Genomic DNA, 16,417 nt, shown 5'->3' with positions numbered 1-16,417 from the left:
CCAACATTGTAAATGCACCTTGTTGGATACATTTCGGAAATAGTTTTTTCCATGGCATTTGAAAGGTTTAAACTGTGAATCGAGGTGATTGCATATATTAATGGGTCTTAGAATACTTCGTGACGTGGCAAGTGTTTACATTTCTGAAGTACGAGAGAAGTGCCATGGCGGGAAATCGTACAAGGATAGAGTCATAAGAAAGTTTGATTTTAAGGGCAACGGGTACTTTCTGTGTAAATACAAGGCATCTAAAATGCATACAGTATAGTACTCCAATGAATAAAGCACTTGCACGTGGGAGCCAGCATAGATTTCTCCTCGTCTTTGAATCGTGCTTTTTTTTTTTTTTTTTCTCGTTGCGTGAGGTTATATTTGCAGTGAGATATGCAAGTGCATTATTTGAATACTGTAAATGCACCTTTTTTGGATACATTTTGGAAATAGTTCTTTTTTCATGGCATTTGAAAGGTATAAACTGTGAATCAAGGTTAACGGCATGCAGTAACGGGCTTAGAATATTTCGTAACGCGGCAAGGGTTGGTACTTTTGAATTGCGAATTGGAGGTTAATTCGAAATCACGTAATTCGAAGTCCGATTTTTGAGTCCCGTTATCAATTTGATATAACTATTATAAAACTATTGTAACACCCAGTTTTGATAAAAACTTTCTTGTAGGGCAAAACTCATACAGTTATATAGTATGTACAATTGGCCTTAAAGAGTAAAAAGCATTCCTTTAAAAGTTTGTGTCCTTAGGCACTTTGTAAAATACTAAACTAACATCTGATTTCTAGATTTTTAGAACCCCAGGAAAAAAAAAATAAAGCCTACTATTACATGAGCTTACGCTTCTTGAGTGCAGCAGTGTAGTTTCTTTCTTAGAAGCCTCTGTTCGGGGCCTGTCGCCAATGTGTTAAGTATTGAAAGGTGGACTCGTAAACTAAAATTCTTCATGAATTAAAAACCAAACAAATTAACTCTCCCTTTTTATAATAATAGTGTAGATGAGCTTGGTAGGGAGGGTACCAAGGAGGGAAGAAAATCTCAACCAAAATGGCATAACTGATCAGACTTTAATTGATAAAGGAACCAGGTCAACATCATCTGTTACAAAAAAAACCACAAGGTTAAAAATGCAGGAGTAACTTAAGTAACGAGAGAACGGAACGCAAAGTCAAGTCCATACAATAAAACACATCTCCGTAAGCATCACCACTGATTATATATAACATATACCCACACACGCACGCACACACTGGAGAGAAGCCAACTAGGTGCTCGACAGGTGGAGGTGGGGGAAGGGTACAAAACATATCACAGGAGTCCTACGAGCTAGTGTTTCCCAGTCCTACCAACACTCGGTAGAGACTACAGGATAAATACTCCAGTAGAAGACTGCAGCGCCGCCTCACTTGCTCACGCAGTTCTGCCACGCCAGGCCTCCGCAGGCCATCGACACGATCAGGTAGACCACCACCTGTCAACACAAGTATACATGATGGTAGACATCGGATCTGTACGCAAATGCATATTTTATTTGCCCATACGTTCATACAAGTGTAATGGACACAATAGTTGAAATACAGAGCCTGCTTAGTAGGTATTATTGTATTTACATAATTATGTATGGACTTTCTTTGGCATAAATCGTGGTCATATCATTTATTATTTGTGTTGTATGATCTGTCTTGTGAAACAAAACCTGAGAGGTTATGTCAAGATACATCGACTGTTTGTATATTAATACGACTTTATTTAACCCTTTGGCACTCATCCTAAATGCAGGGGTTTGCTCGAAGAGACTCAAGCTAATTTCTGTGATTTTCCAACCAAATTACAAAAAATCAACATGTAAACAGTTTAACACACATTAAAATAAAATAAATGACACCAATACGGGAAACTATGAGCATTTCAGAAATGAATATAGCTTGGACGTATTATTATTGGTAAAGCCAAAAAAATGATTAAACTTTGAAAATAAAATTTTAAAAATAAATGATGATTTTCAATGACAGAATGATCAGACTTTGTGTCTTTCTTCTCTACTCTTAGACGTGAAAGAAAGAACATTTAATTCTGAATAATTTTATATCAATATGATGTGCGTGCTGCAATTGGCACAAAGTTATTCACTGTACACGTAACTGTCATCGATGTCAGGTCCTCGCGGTCCGGTGCGCGATAAGCAGCTGTGACTGAGCACTGACATCACCGATGATTTTCCCGAAACATGTACGGTAAAATAAATCATAAGGCAGACTCAAGTAAAAGCTATTTTAAATAGTTCTTCATCATTATCCTTTCATGTATTAGTCCTATAGAAGAACTGTTACGGTCTATACAAAAGATTAGTATTTTCACGCCATCTCTTCTTTAATAGATGGAGTACAGGGAACACACGATATTCCAAAGAAACTAAACAAACTCGAAACTAAACTGATAGCAAGATCAAATTATTGTATTCATAAGCCAACCAAAACAGATCCACGCAATAACTTATACACATTCACAGTCGACAGATTGCATTTGTCGAAAATAAAAACATTTTGTATGGCTGGTGGATATATCTGTAGAGTGAAACGCAAATTCATCGCTTTAAGTTACTGTCACGATTAACTGTTCTCATTTAACAGACACGCAAATGACCAATATCCCTAAACAGGACAGAGCTGATGTATCGGCGCCGTGAGCTTTCTCGCCATAACCTCCTTTTCTTAAACGACTGCAGAGAAATTTGAAATTGATTGAACATCTGCCTCGGTAAGTTATTCCATTCCCTAACGCCCCTTCCTATAAGCGAATATTTGCCCCAATTTGTCCTCTTGAATTCTAGTTTTATCTTCATATTGTGATCTTTCCTACTTTTATTGACACCACTCAAACTTACTCATCTACTGATGTCATTCTACGCCATCTCTCCACTGATAGCTCGGAACATACCACTTATTAGAAGTTATTATCCTCTTTTTTTTTTTTTTTTCCCCATATTGAAAGTTATTCATATAAGAAATAACAAAGGTATTTTTACTGTTCCACCTATTCAATACAACCCACTGTTCTGTGAGTGTTTGTTTTTTGTTTTGTTTTTTCACAGGGTTGTCTTACAAACCTTACTAATTGGTTTATCATAATCATGTTTCCACTCCAGCTTCCCAGGTATGGTTTATGAGCGCTCTCCATTTTAGTCTATTCAAGACTTCATCGCAGTTGATTCCTCTGGATGTGATATCTTCCTTCACTTGGTCCAGCCATCTCCTCGTAGTTCTTCAAACAGGTTTCTTTCCAGTAATCTCAGTATGCAACCACTGTTTTGCAATTCTTTCTGTCATACTGAAACCATTCACTACATCATAATGAGCACGTCACGACATCCTAGTATCACAATGTGCCATGTTTTTCCCCGCCCGGGACGCGAGTGGCCCTATGCTGGTAGGGAGAGCTGGGGTCTAGTTATGTGCAACGAGAGAAAGGAGAGCTCGTACATGCAAATCCAATGATGCCAACCTACAGTCATTATTATTATTATTATTATTATTATTATTATTATTATTATTATTATTATTATTATTATTATTATAACAACAATAACAACAACAATAATAATTATTATTATTATAATAATAATAGAGATGCGCCTTTCATTATGTGTGTTTGTTTAAATCATTTAGTGTACAGAATGTAATAACTGTTAGTGAATATTTGTTAGAAGGGGGACGCCTCTTCGATAACATTACAAGTATGAAGTGCAAAGATGCAGATCAGATAGAGACTGAAGAGACATTTAAGATAGACTCAGAAAGATAGTATATATTTCTTTTCCATAAAATCATATGGCATATTTCTCGTATATAATTTCGTATGTGTTTTTCTCAGTTCATTAAAGGTTATGATTCAGAGTAAGGAACAACTTTCTTCTTATTTGGTAGTAATAGTTATATTCCTCTTATATTTAGCTTCCCCTACTTTCTACATAATTAATTTAGTGCCAACTTTCATAGAGAAAAGACCATTGATCCATTTTGCTCTCGAGTTTAGCCATGGTATATGTGAAAGTAGGGAGGATGGACTTCGATGCCGGGGGTTGTTTCTGAAGGTCTCATCTAACATGTTCCATTCAGTCATTGTATTTGTGAACTCCGGTAATTAAAATACGCCCTGGACAGGCGGAATATGTTTGACGTGACCAAACCATCGCAAACGTGCCCTAGTTATGGTCTCCTTCAGGGACTGATTTATTCCAGCTTGTTCTCTAATCTTCTCATTTCTTTCTTTGTCTTTCCTAGTCTTTTGAAGCTTGCTTCTTAGAAACTACATTTCTGAAGCCTGCTTTCAAAAGTAAAACTAGCCTCGGAAAGAATTGGTTTATCATGTGTATTAATTAACACACTGTCTAGGAGACATGTTCATATTGTTTTAACAGTTGAACACTGATGGACTGATACATCTCAAAATCTATGCACAGACTGTTTGTACTAGCGGAACAGCCACAGCTCTTCATAGAGGGATTTCCGTTTTTCATTCAGTTGTTTATTCAAGACCATGATTTTATGTATTAGTGCGGGTGAATCGCACGAGTCTAGCAAAGGAATATTATGTTTGCATTTCATGTAAGTGTTTAGTAGCACGAAAAATTCTTAAATCCATATTTCACCACTTTTTGCAACATAACTACATGCCCATATTTGTGATTTTTACAGCACATAAATCCGATGACTAATGATGAGGTGAAACAATACGGAATTAAATTTAATGCCAAAAAGAGCAAGATAGTGATCGCAGCTAGGGGAGAAAAAAAAGGAGAGACCTACGAGAGTGATGATGCTTGGATGGGAAAACAGCTTAGCAAGCTAGAGAGTTTCAAGTACCTGGGAAGTATCATAGAGGAAAGCGGAAGAAATGAGAAGGAAATAATCCTAAGATGTGTCACAAGGAAGGACGTCCCTCAGGACGTACCGTGTACCTATTCTGACATACGCACCATAAAGGCAGAGAGCCGTGACTAGGATACAGGCAATTTTTGAGAAGCAGGATAGGAGTGACAAGAATGGATAAGATGAGAAATGAGAAGGTTAGAGATGTAGTAAAACAAGAGCCACTACAGAACAGTATAGAGGCATCTAGACTTAGATGGTATGGACACATGAAGAGAACGACAGAGGAAAGGATACCCAGGAGGATGAACAAATGCAGATAACAGGAAAATGGCCAAGAGGAAGACCAAGCGACAGGTGAATAAAAGGAGTGTAAGAGTGTGTATGGAGAAGAGAAGTGGTGGGAAGACAAGGAGATGGAGAGGCTTATGTTCCGAGCAGACCCAGCCAACAGCTGGAAACTGCATATGAGGATGACTATGATAATACATACAATATAGAGAGAGGTGGAGAGGGATAAGAGAGGAACACACAACAGGACGAACACCATGGAAGGACAATGTGGAAAGAGAAAGCAACAGTTTGTCCTGTGTTCCTATTCTTTGACCACTTGTATTTATTTTTGTATTCCCTTTTTCTATACTTATCTGGTCTCCTCCTTATCCAACATTTATACCATATGAAGACTGAACAACCATTAAGATGACTCCTCGATGAGTGTTGATGCCCAAGTCCTGGACTACAAGGCTGGAAAATACAGACATGATTTATTTGTTGAAGATGTACCAGACAATGATGTAGATGCTGATTCCCATAGGGAGCCTGAAATATTTGTCCGAGTAAATTCATAATTCCAATATAGTTGGTCCGTTATTGGACATTATAAACTTTCCAGCTAACGCCTCCTTGGTTGCCAGCACTTCACCCCAGTGTGCCAATTTGGGCTCATCAGTTAACTAGCACACCTACCAAGACGCATGGCTAGTGTATGCCGTGGGGAGGCCACTGCGTAGGCTACTTGGTGGTGGTGGTGGTGGTGATTACTGTTTTAAGAGGAAGTACAACTAGGCAACCATCCTCTAGGTACAAAACACTAATCAGAGATGAAAAATAGAAGGGATACGACACTTAAAAAAATGAAGGGATCGGCCAAAGAAAGACAAGGGGCACAAAGGGCATGAAAATGAAAGACTGCCTAGCCCTTGGGAACCTAATAGAGTTGGGGTCAGAAAAGAACAAGAGTTGACCAAGGAAGGCCGAATAGGATAGATGAAAGTGAGGAGCCTGGCACAAGTAAGTGGAAGCAATGCCAGGACTCAGCTACTGTGGGTGTTATTCTGCTGCCCCCACCCAGATGGGGACATAGGCTACTTAGAACCACCGGCAGTGCCTGTGGGAATACATATTTACAGTGTAACATCTGATAGCCTAGCAGGCATCAATTTTAGTAAAAGACACTAAGTCTCTCAGTGCATTGGCACTGCCTGCGTAAGGGAGAAATTGGGGTTCGTCTATTATGCCGTGGCGTCCATTATGCAAGTAAATACGGTGTGTAGGCCTGAAAGTCGTGTGCTCACCATACAAAATGGAAGGGTCTCACATACTGGAGCCCGCACTTACAGTTTGTGGCCGTAAAAATGAAAAAGTGGGACCTAACGTAAGAGTAAATACGGTAATACAATCCCATCTACTCATATCTACTGAAAAAAAAAAAAAAAAAAAAAAAGTTTCTAAATGATCCCTAACAATTATGACTGCTTACTTCATTTTACAATTGTTCATTAATAATTCTGAAATTAGTCATAAATGACAGTTTCTGAGCTGAATGTTGAAAGTTAAAGAATTTTAGGCTTGACAACACAAGGACCAGGAACTTGCCGCATGCTTCTGTTAACAAGAAGAGTGGAGTTAACGGCAAAGCTCCCCTCCAACAAACGATGCTGACTGCCATCAAACTAAACCCAGGTGGAAATGATACGACACTATTATAGACAAGATGACTGTTACAGTTTCAAGGAGCCAAGAATCAAGGTCGTTCGCCTCATATGGATTATGTTATCAACCTGACTTGCATCTGGCGAGCTGCTAAAACTCTGTCCTTGACAACAACACTGACTCATGCTAATTCTCTCCAACACCTGTGGATGACTCACCGTGACCACCATAGCGATGACAACGTACAGCTTCACGTTCTTCCAGAACATGGACCGGGCCAAGTTGCGGCTTGTCTTGCGGAAGGTGACAGACTGCAACAGAACATAACAACAATATTACTTCTTCGAGAACACACAGTGAAGACGTAAAATATACACGAATGGCTCACAGTATCACAAATAACAAGTGTTTAGATGTAATATTCCCAATGAGCAATAGAAGATTACGATGATGATGCTTGTTTAAAGGGGCCTAATGTCTAGATCACCAGCCCATAATGGTATGAGATGAAACAAAAAATAATGATGATGATGATAATAATAATAATAATAATAATAATAATAATAATAATAATAATAACAACAACAATTTACCCACTAATTAAAATTTTAAAAATATGAAGAAAAAAATTTATGAATTTAAAATAATCAGCGGATCTAATTCGCAATGCCTTATTTTATTATAAAACTATTTTAAATTGATTAAAATATATTAAAATGGAACATGTCATTGCTTTGAAATGAAATCGTATAGATAATTCAAGATTAAAAATGCAAACACAAGAACCGATAGAATAAAAGAGCAGTTAACAATAAAATAAAAATTAAAAAATAGAAAATTTACTTTTAAATGCAATAAACTGGGCCACTATTCGTCATAAAATGGATGACAAGGTGTTCTAATGACTGCTCGTCATCTTGAAGAATGAGGGAGATGGTACTTGGAAGTTTTAGACTTTTTTTAATTTACCTATCTTATGTTTTAGACTATGTCGCAGATCGGCCAGGCCTGCACACTCTAAAAATATGTGTACTACCGTGAGATAACCACCGCAAGTACATACTGCAAGGGGGGGTGGGGGGTGGGGGTGTTCTCCCTTCGGTAAGTAGGAGTGGGTTGCTATACCATAGCATCGATCTCAAGACAACACAATACCACTGCATCTCTCCGAGAAACCCAAACGGAAGACTTCCAAACCCTTGTAGTTCCTTTAACTGCTCTGCTTATTTGAAAGAGGAGTGGCCTGGCACTACAACACCGAACAGGACACCAGCAAATGTCAAACAAATATCACTGGCTGAAACCTTGTTAGGTAATGGGGGCAATGCGATCGCCTCCTTGGCAGCTCTATCAACTAATTCGTCTCCCAGTACACCTACGTGGCTTGAGAACCACATGAACGTGATTCTGGTGCCAGCACTCTGAAACCCAGCCGGCAGGACCTGGATATGCTGCACCAGAGGGTGCCAAGGGAAGCTTGCATCAATAGATTGTAACGAGCTCAAGGAGTCGGTACACAGCAGAAAGTGCTGATGCTGATTGGACCGTGTGTACCGCAGAGATTCAGAAATAGCATAGTGCTCTGCAGTGTACACGCTACAAATTTCCACTTCTAAAAGACAGTGAACACACAGCCTGCTTTTGCTTCTGCCCACAAATCATCCATGTAAATAAATACCGAGCCCGGATACTGGATAACAACAGACAGGAAGAGCCTCTGATATGGAGGGGTCCGTGTTCACTTTTGGACCGGTGAGCAGATCCTGCATACAAGTGAGGACATTCCTCAATAAACAGAGCAGCTCCATAATCCTCTTGGTTGCAACAATCCCTGTGATCTCATTTAGTTGTACATCTCTTAACTAACTGAACTAAATGCAATGGCATATTATCACGACTTATCATTCTCCTCCTCCTTTCCCCTTGTCCAGCTCCTGCCAGGTCGCGGCATTTATGGCACTTCGCACCACCTTCCTCTTCCCTTCCACCATTCTGTTCCAGTCCAGGTTTCTTCTTTTAGCACTCTTTATTGGTACTCTTTCCTCCTCCATCCTCTTTACATGCCCAAACCATCTCAGTCTACTCCTACCAATTCTCTCATTTAGGTTTTCTATTCCAACCTCCTTTCTCAAATCATTTCACACTCTGTCTGGCTCCATGGCTAAATGGTTAGCACGCTGACCTTTGGTCCAGAGGGTCCCGGGTTTGATTCATGGCAGGATCGGAGAATTTAACCTTAAATGGTTAATTCCCTTGGCTCGGGAACTGGGTGTTGGTACTGCAACTCCCACACCACACACAACACTATCCTCCACCACAATAACACGCAGTTACCTACGCATGGCAGATGCCGCCCATCCTCATCGGAGGGTCTGCCTTACAAGGGCTGCACCTGGCTAAAAATGGCTGCACCTGGCTAAAAATAGCCACACAAAATTATTTCACACATAATACTTCTACTTGCTATTTTCCTTTACGTCGCACCAACGCAGATAGGTCTTATGGCGACGATGGGACGGGAAAGGCCTAGGAATGGGAAGGAAGCGGCCGTGGCCTTAAGGTACAGCCCCAGCATTTGCCTGGTGTGAAAATGGGAAACCACGAAAAACCATCTTCAGGGCTGCCAACAGTGGGGTTTGAACCCACAGTCTCCCAGATGCGAGCTCACAGCTGCGCACTCCTAACCGCACGGCCAACTCACCCGGTATCATACTTCTTAAGTGTTTCATTTCACTGGCTTGAATTCCACTCTCCTCCATACTTGTCAACGTCCAGGTCAATACGGATACATAATACATTTTGTAAATTATCAATTTTCACTTCCATATTCCAGACAAGGTTTTTTTAGACTCCGGTAGAATGCATTGCCCTGTTGCACCCTCCATGTCCAGCCTTGTATTGTGCATTCGTTTACTCCCCAAGTATTTAAAACTGTCAACAATTTCCTGGCTTTGACTACCAATTTTCACACTGCCTTTCCCTTGTCTTTCTCCTCCTGATATCACCATGGTCTTGCTTTTCTCTGCGCTGATTTTCATACCATACTTTTCAATTTCCTCGTTCTTGTATTTGATATACTCATGGCTATTTTTAAAATTAATGGAAAGATTCACATGTGTCCATTATGCAAATAAATTCTGTATATACAGAGAGTGGCCTTCTTAAGTATTTCACCTTAAATATCTTCCAACTAGATGAAGATAGACATAGTTTTCACCGTGGGGAATAAACAGGGACACATGCTTTAATACACTGCTGTCCAGGCTATCTGGTACACAACTACCCACAGTGGCCAGCCATTTCTCACTGTGGCACAATCATATCAATGTTTCACTCAAGCAGTTATAACTCCTAAACTTAATATACAGTGAAACCTCATTAGGACTTTTCTGCAAGGGACAGGGAAAAAGAATGTGTTAAGCGAGAAAACATACTACTGAATACACTAATGGGCCATAAAAATATCAAAGTATTATTGTAGATCACACTCTTTCTGGTCACACTTTTTTAGACAATGAATTGGAGGTTACACTCGATCATGTGCTACTGTGAGAGAATGACTTTTGTGGCCGTTGTTGAACAGCAGTGAACAGAAATCAGTGAAGCAACAGAAGTCCTTGTTATGTAACATTTAAAGAACTGAAGTGTTTATGCAAAGCAAATTATTGTATGTAGCTTTCTTATTCTGAAAAACCTCAAGAAAAGACTTGAAAAATCAATGGGGTGTAACGTTTAAAAATGATTACATATTTAGGCTTATGAAGAAATGGACTATGAAGAAGATTTATGTTCAAAGAGATCTGGGTATTTACATTTCCTGTTTTAAATTGTATATTATTCTGTAAATTATATAAAGGGATGTGGATTCTTATACACGACTTGTGAGGCAGGGTGTGCCACGTGTAAGTGGCCCTTTCCTGTCGTTTGGTAATATCCGCTAATATGCAAATTCAGCAGAAAGGATTATTCTAGAAAATCATTGTCATTGGCCAAAATACACGTGCTTTTGTTGGCCAGTAAAGACAATTAAATTAAATTTCTTGCACATTTGTGCGCATTTCACTTATTATTATTATTATTATTATTATTATTATTATTATTATTATTATTATTATTGGCCAGTATATTAGGATTTTTAATTGGTGAATGTGGCAAACTGGAGTGTTGCTATTGGTTATTTGTAATCACTTGATTTCCTGTATGTGGCTCCTCGCGTGTGCGAGTTAATCTGTCCGCGTCTTTGAATTTGGATCACTACAGCGGACGGATGCGTTTTACGTCCGTCCCGCAATGGGTCTTCAGACGGCCAAGGTAAGCGCTATGTTATTGCCTTATATTTATTTATATGCATTCTTGTGTTTTGGACTTTTCCCACTTATGTAACTTCCGTAATTATGTAGAATTTCATCTTATGTGCGGAGTTTCTAGTTTTCCACATTTACCAAAATAGAGCATTTGTATGACTTAGCTATTATGCTAGTCTGCAACGTGTTGTTTTCGGAGGCAGACCTTCTTTTCTAACTCTAGTTGTAATTGTAACTGTAACACACTTTCTTGAATAGCGTAATTAACTTTTGATTCATCCGAGGTTGCCTCCTTTCATTCCGTAAATTTAACTTTAATGTAAACCTCTATGTCAAAGTTTGTTCATGACCGAAGAGTTTAATTGTTTCCCTTACACATCTTTTGTTTTGTGTCTCAAGTATCAGTTAATCCGCAGTTCATTTATTTGTTCATTTATAATTGTATGTTCATTTTCTCAATAATTATTTGTCTGTTGGGTGTATTATTGCAAGTCTTTTCTCCCTCATAACGTCATACGTTCCCATGGACCTCATAGGGCCCCCACGTTCCACAATCCTGTCCTAGTTGTCATTATTAGGCCTGCAAGTGTTCCCTTGTATCAGATTTAATTTTGAGTACTGAAAGTTATCCGTTACGTTTCCATGCTTTGATGTGTAACCACTGCCACTGCGTCATTTTACTATTTCCTTATTCACATTTTATATCAATATTTTTGCATTATTCTATTATTTTTATTATTATTTTATTATTATTCCATTCATTATTTATTTGTGTATGCTAAGCTCAAACTATGGTTACAACTTTTGTTGCTATTTTGAATCTAACAAAACTTCGACCAACTCAAGTGACCGAGTTAAAACTCGAACCTGCGAGTTCCAACATTCACGCTCTGCGCACTTAAAGATGCAGATTTCAGTCCATTTTCTGACAGATTTTAATTTTGTCTTAATTAGTAAGGAATTTCATGACTTTCTGAATCCATAACCAGGCTGTCACAAGAAAAATTTGCACAACACTATTCAAATTCAGATGATTATGTTCCTAATCCAGATATAGACTATCAGGCAACAAACATTTACTATCCTTCATTGTATCAGCGAACACAACATATGTTTCCAACTCCTGAATGGAATGTGAAATACAAGCACAAACAGGCTCAACAATCTTGCTGCTAGCTGTCAAGCAAAACTGAACATTCCTGAGGCTAACAGCTTGCTCCCCAAAGGTGCAACAGATTTAAATTGAGTTCACGGTCAGAAAGTAACTGTATCATTAGCACAAATCAGCTTTTTCGCAAAATCAATTCTAGTCCTGATTAGTGTAGATTAGATAGTAAGCTAGGTAGGTGGATAGGACCATACATCAATCATACACACATATACAGCACTATAAAACAGACAGGGCGAGTTGACCATGCAGTTAGAGGCACGCAGCTGTGAGCTTGCATCCGGGAGATAGCAGGTTCGAATCCCACTTTCGACAGCCCTGAAGATGGCTTTCCGTGGTTTCCCATTTTCACACCACGAAAATGCTGGGGCTGTACCTTAATTAAGGCCATGTCCGCCTCCTTCCCACTCCTAGCCCTATCCCATCGTCGGCATAAGACCTGCCTGCGTCTGTGTGACGTAAAGCCACTAGCAAAACTATGAAACAGGCTGGAAAACTCAAACTTGCAGAGTGATACAGAATTCCTGACTGATACTAAACACTAGCAATCTTAATTAATTATTTATTTATTGCACACTACAGGACTTAGGTCCCAATTACAGTGGCAACTAGGTTATATAAACTACAATTAACATGCTGGTACTTATATCTAAATTATACCCTAATCTCCTATAATATAAATATAAAATATCAACATTTTTTCCAAAAATTCAAAAGCCTTGTTCACCGAGTTACCATGGGCATACATCCTGGATTTTTCATTTAAAAATGTTATGGTATTTCTAAAATAGAAGCGAGGTGCATGGGAATTGTAGACACATAGTAATTCAGGATTATCAATAGCATAGTTTACAATTTTAAAAATAAATTTTACAGCTTTTTTTACGTCTGCAAATTTCTGAACTCTCCACTTCGGAATTTAGAAGCATATCACTATAGGGTACCACACGTGGATAGAAGCCAGCTTTTTTTAATATTGTAAGTATTTTAAAAATCTCTTTTGTGATTATTTAACCTGATAGAAACATGATTGACGTCTAGAGCTCCAAACAATGCTGGCATTTTCTACTTTTGGTCATACTATGATAATAAACTGATAAATCTGTGGCCTGGTTCTAAAAAAAGGGCCAATGTCAAAAAACCTCTTTTTGAGCTACGAGCATTTGAAGTTTTGCTTATAGTTTTCCAATTATTTTTTTCAACAACTAACTTTAAATAACTTTATACTTTCTTTGTGGAAGTCACTTTATTAAACACTAATTTTTTCTATCGTATTCTTTAAAAATTGCCAGGTCTCTAATCTTTCTTGGTAATCTAACATTATTGGCAAGGGCTTATTTAATTAAACGTTAACTGTTCGTTTAGTACTTAACAGAGACATTGGCTCTTTTAACATGTTGCAAGACAGGATAAAACGCGTTTGTATCAGTTAATATCTCAATTTCGATAAAAAATGGCATTGGCCCTTTTAGAACCAAGCCACAGAAATGCAATGACTACAATTAATAATAATATTTGTTTTACGTCCCACTAACTACTCTTTTACGGTTTTCGGAGACGCCTGACTACAATTACATTTAACAAGCTGTATATATTTTTTTCCAAGTTGCTTTACGTCGCACCGACACAGAAAGCTCTTATGGCAACAATGGGATAGGAATGGGATGGAAGCAGCTGTGGCCTTAAGGTACAGCCCCAGCATTTGCCTGGTGTCAAAATGGGAAACCGCAGAAAACCATCTTCAGGGCTGCCGACAGTGGGGTTCAAACCCACTATCTCCCAGATGCAAGCTCACAGCTGAGCGTCCATAACCACACGGCCAAGTCGCCCGGTGTTGTATAATAAAACAACAGACATACTTACATTGGAACTAAGGTTTTCAGTTTTGTTGATAAGCAACTCCAACCGCTCTCCTCGCATTGCAACGTTATCTGAAAAAGAGAGATATTTACATAACTTAAATGAAACAAGACTTAGGACAATATTACACTCTTAACTCAAACACAAGTCTCATTCCTTCAACTGACTTGGGGTACAATAGCTAAAACAGAATGTGTCAGGCCTCAATGTACACTGTGTGCATTTAATGTACAAAGTGAACAGTATCATCGTCTACTAGTTAACAGAAGGCCTGAAGAGGCGACATTTCAAACAAGGGACGGTGTAGTTTTTCTGAAGTCTGTCACGTCACTCTTTCCTGAGATGTGCATCCACTTATGACTAAATGGGAAGTGTGTAAGAATCAGCTCATACAAAATTGTTCCACTACATGTTTTAAAATATTTTGACATTATGGAAGTCAACAATTAACTGATTGGAGACGAAAGATGGGCTCTGCCCGTCCACCGTTAATCTCAAGTTTCTTATTCATAAATATAGATAGTGCTGATTATTGATATCTGTAGCGTGTACTTGAAGTTCCTTGACTACTATCGATTATTTCACATAAGTATTTTATCATCGGTGGATATCTTTTCAGATACGCGTATATTGTGATCATGGTGGCGCCAAGGCTTGAACACAAGAAAGTCTATCAAATCTGGTGAATTTTATGAGTGGGTGAATAAAGTTTTAAATGAAAGTGACTGTGATATAAATGATGACGAATTCAGTAAAGATAAATTTGATGACAAGTTGGGTGAAAACAGTGAGGATAGTGAAGTATGTGTAAATGAAAGGAATGTATGCGTGAGTGATTTGGCCTGCTTTACGAGCTGAATAATCCAGTAAAATTCCATTTAAGCAGTCAATGCAGAGAATCCATTGATTTCTCGACAACTGCTTGATCTGGTACAGAGATGTATTGTTAGTCAATTCTTGGGCGATGATTTCTGGATGGAGATCGTAAACGAAACTAATAAATATGCACACAATGCATTTCTGGCTGTACATAGAAAGATGTATCCATACATGAAATGAATCCTTATTTTGCCCTCGTCATAATAATGTCATAGAATACAAAACCTAACCTAAATGATTACTGGAGCAAGTTCCAGTGCAAGCAGCGCCTTGTTCCTCTTCATTTGGAAGACTCTTTCAAAACATACCGCACAAGGAAAAACTTTGGATGCCCCTGAAATATTGTATTCAGTTGTCAGTTTGGCCATACTAAACCTATTTTTAAGTCAGGAAATAATTTTTTTTTAAACCAGTAAATATTCCAGTGTTCTTATCCTTCAGAACAGTCATCCCTTACATCAGAACTAAGCTAAGAAATACTCGGTCACAGGGATCAACAAGTTCGGAATAAATTCGGACTTCAATAGGTTAAGAACTCTATGATAAGCTCAGCAGACAAAAAATTAGCCACCCTAACGCACATGCACACATGGATCACGAGTCCCGTGCTCAACAGCACCCAGACTGCCTCTAAGTGAGGATAAGGCCGTACGAGCAGTGAGACATTGATGTTTCAAGTAGACAGTGTACATCAACATGGGTGGAAGTGGCGAAAAGGGGCAATCCTGTTTGGCCATGCAGTGCATGAAGTGGCTGGATTTATTGGCGTTTCGTAGCGGACTGTTCAACGTTTCTACAAACGGTCGTGTACTACACGTGGCCACAAAACACGTCAGAATTGTGGTCTGAAAAAGATCCCGACTGAGACGGACCAGAGACTCGTTTCATGGCCTGTGAATCAAAATCACTTCCAAACCCGACAGGAATTCCTGCAGTCATTGAATGAAGGTCAGTCGCAACATGTTAGCGAGAGAACATCGTGACGGGAAGTGCATGGAATGAACATTTGGAGTCTGTCACCTCCCAAGAGGCCACATAAAGCTGCACATCTTCAATGGGCTAGAAATCATCGAACGTGGTCAGTAGCTGACTGGCGGAATGTAATGTGGTCTGACGCATCACATTTTTGCCTGTATTCCAATGACACACGTCGTCGAGTGAATCGAAGGCCAAATGAAGCAAGGTCAGGTTCAAGCCGAAGGTGAATATGTGATGTTTTGGGGGCGTTTTTCGTATCATGGATAGGGCCCGTTCACTGAGGTGACCACTAACATGAACCATCATGTTTATTTAAACATTCTGGATGAACAGGTGTTGCCTTTCAATCAACATCTGCATGAAGAGTGAGCTACTGATGACAACAGCAAAGTTCATCGGGCTGGACGCATATGCAACC

The 16,417-nt window shown here is 38.9% G+C and overlaps 1 protein-coding gene across 1 annotated transcript in view; it reads right to left on the bottom strand.

The window, feature by feature from the left end:
* Nucleotides 1-1,054: 1,054 nt before the first annotated feature.
* The window catches only part of Vamp7 (Vesicle-associated membrane protein 7), a 38,392-nt gene continuing 23,029 nt past the window's right edge, over nt 1,055-16,417 (bottom strand). The window contains exons 5-7 of the mRNA XM_067156824.2: nt 14,146-14,213; nt 7,029-7,121; nt 1,055-1,478 (exon numbers count right to left, since the gene is read on the bottom strand). Coding sequence (XP_067012925.1) covers nt 1,410-1,478; nt 7,029-7,121; nt 14,146-14,213 — 230 coding nt within the window. The 3' untranslated portion in view covers nt 1,055-1,409. The remainder of the gene's footprint in view (nt 1,479-7,028; nt 7,122-14,145; nt 14,214-16,417) is intronic.

This window comes from Anabrus simplex, chromosome 12, assembly GCF_040414725.1.
Source record: "Anabrus simplex isolate iqAnaSimp1 chromosome 12, ASM4041472v1, whole genome shotgun sequence".
In the NCBI taxonomy this organism is placed as follows: domain Eukaryota; kingdom Metazoa; phylum Arthropoda; class Insecta; order Orthoptera; family Tettigoniidae; genus Anabrus; species Anabrus simplex.
The sequence above is the reverse complement of the archived record's forward strand: the minus strand, read 5'-3'. Positions and strand labels throughout refer to the sequence as shown.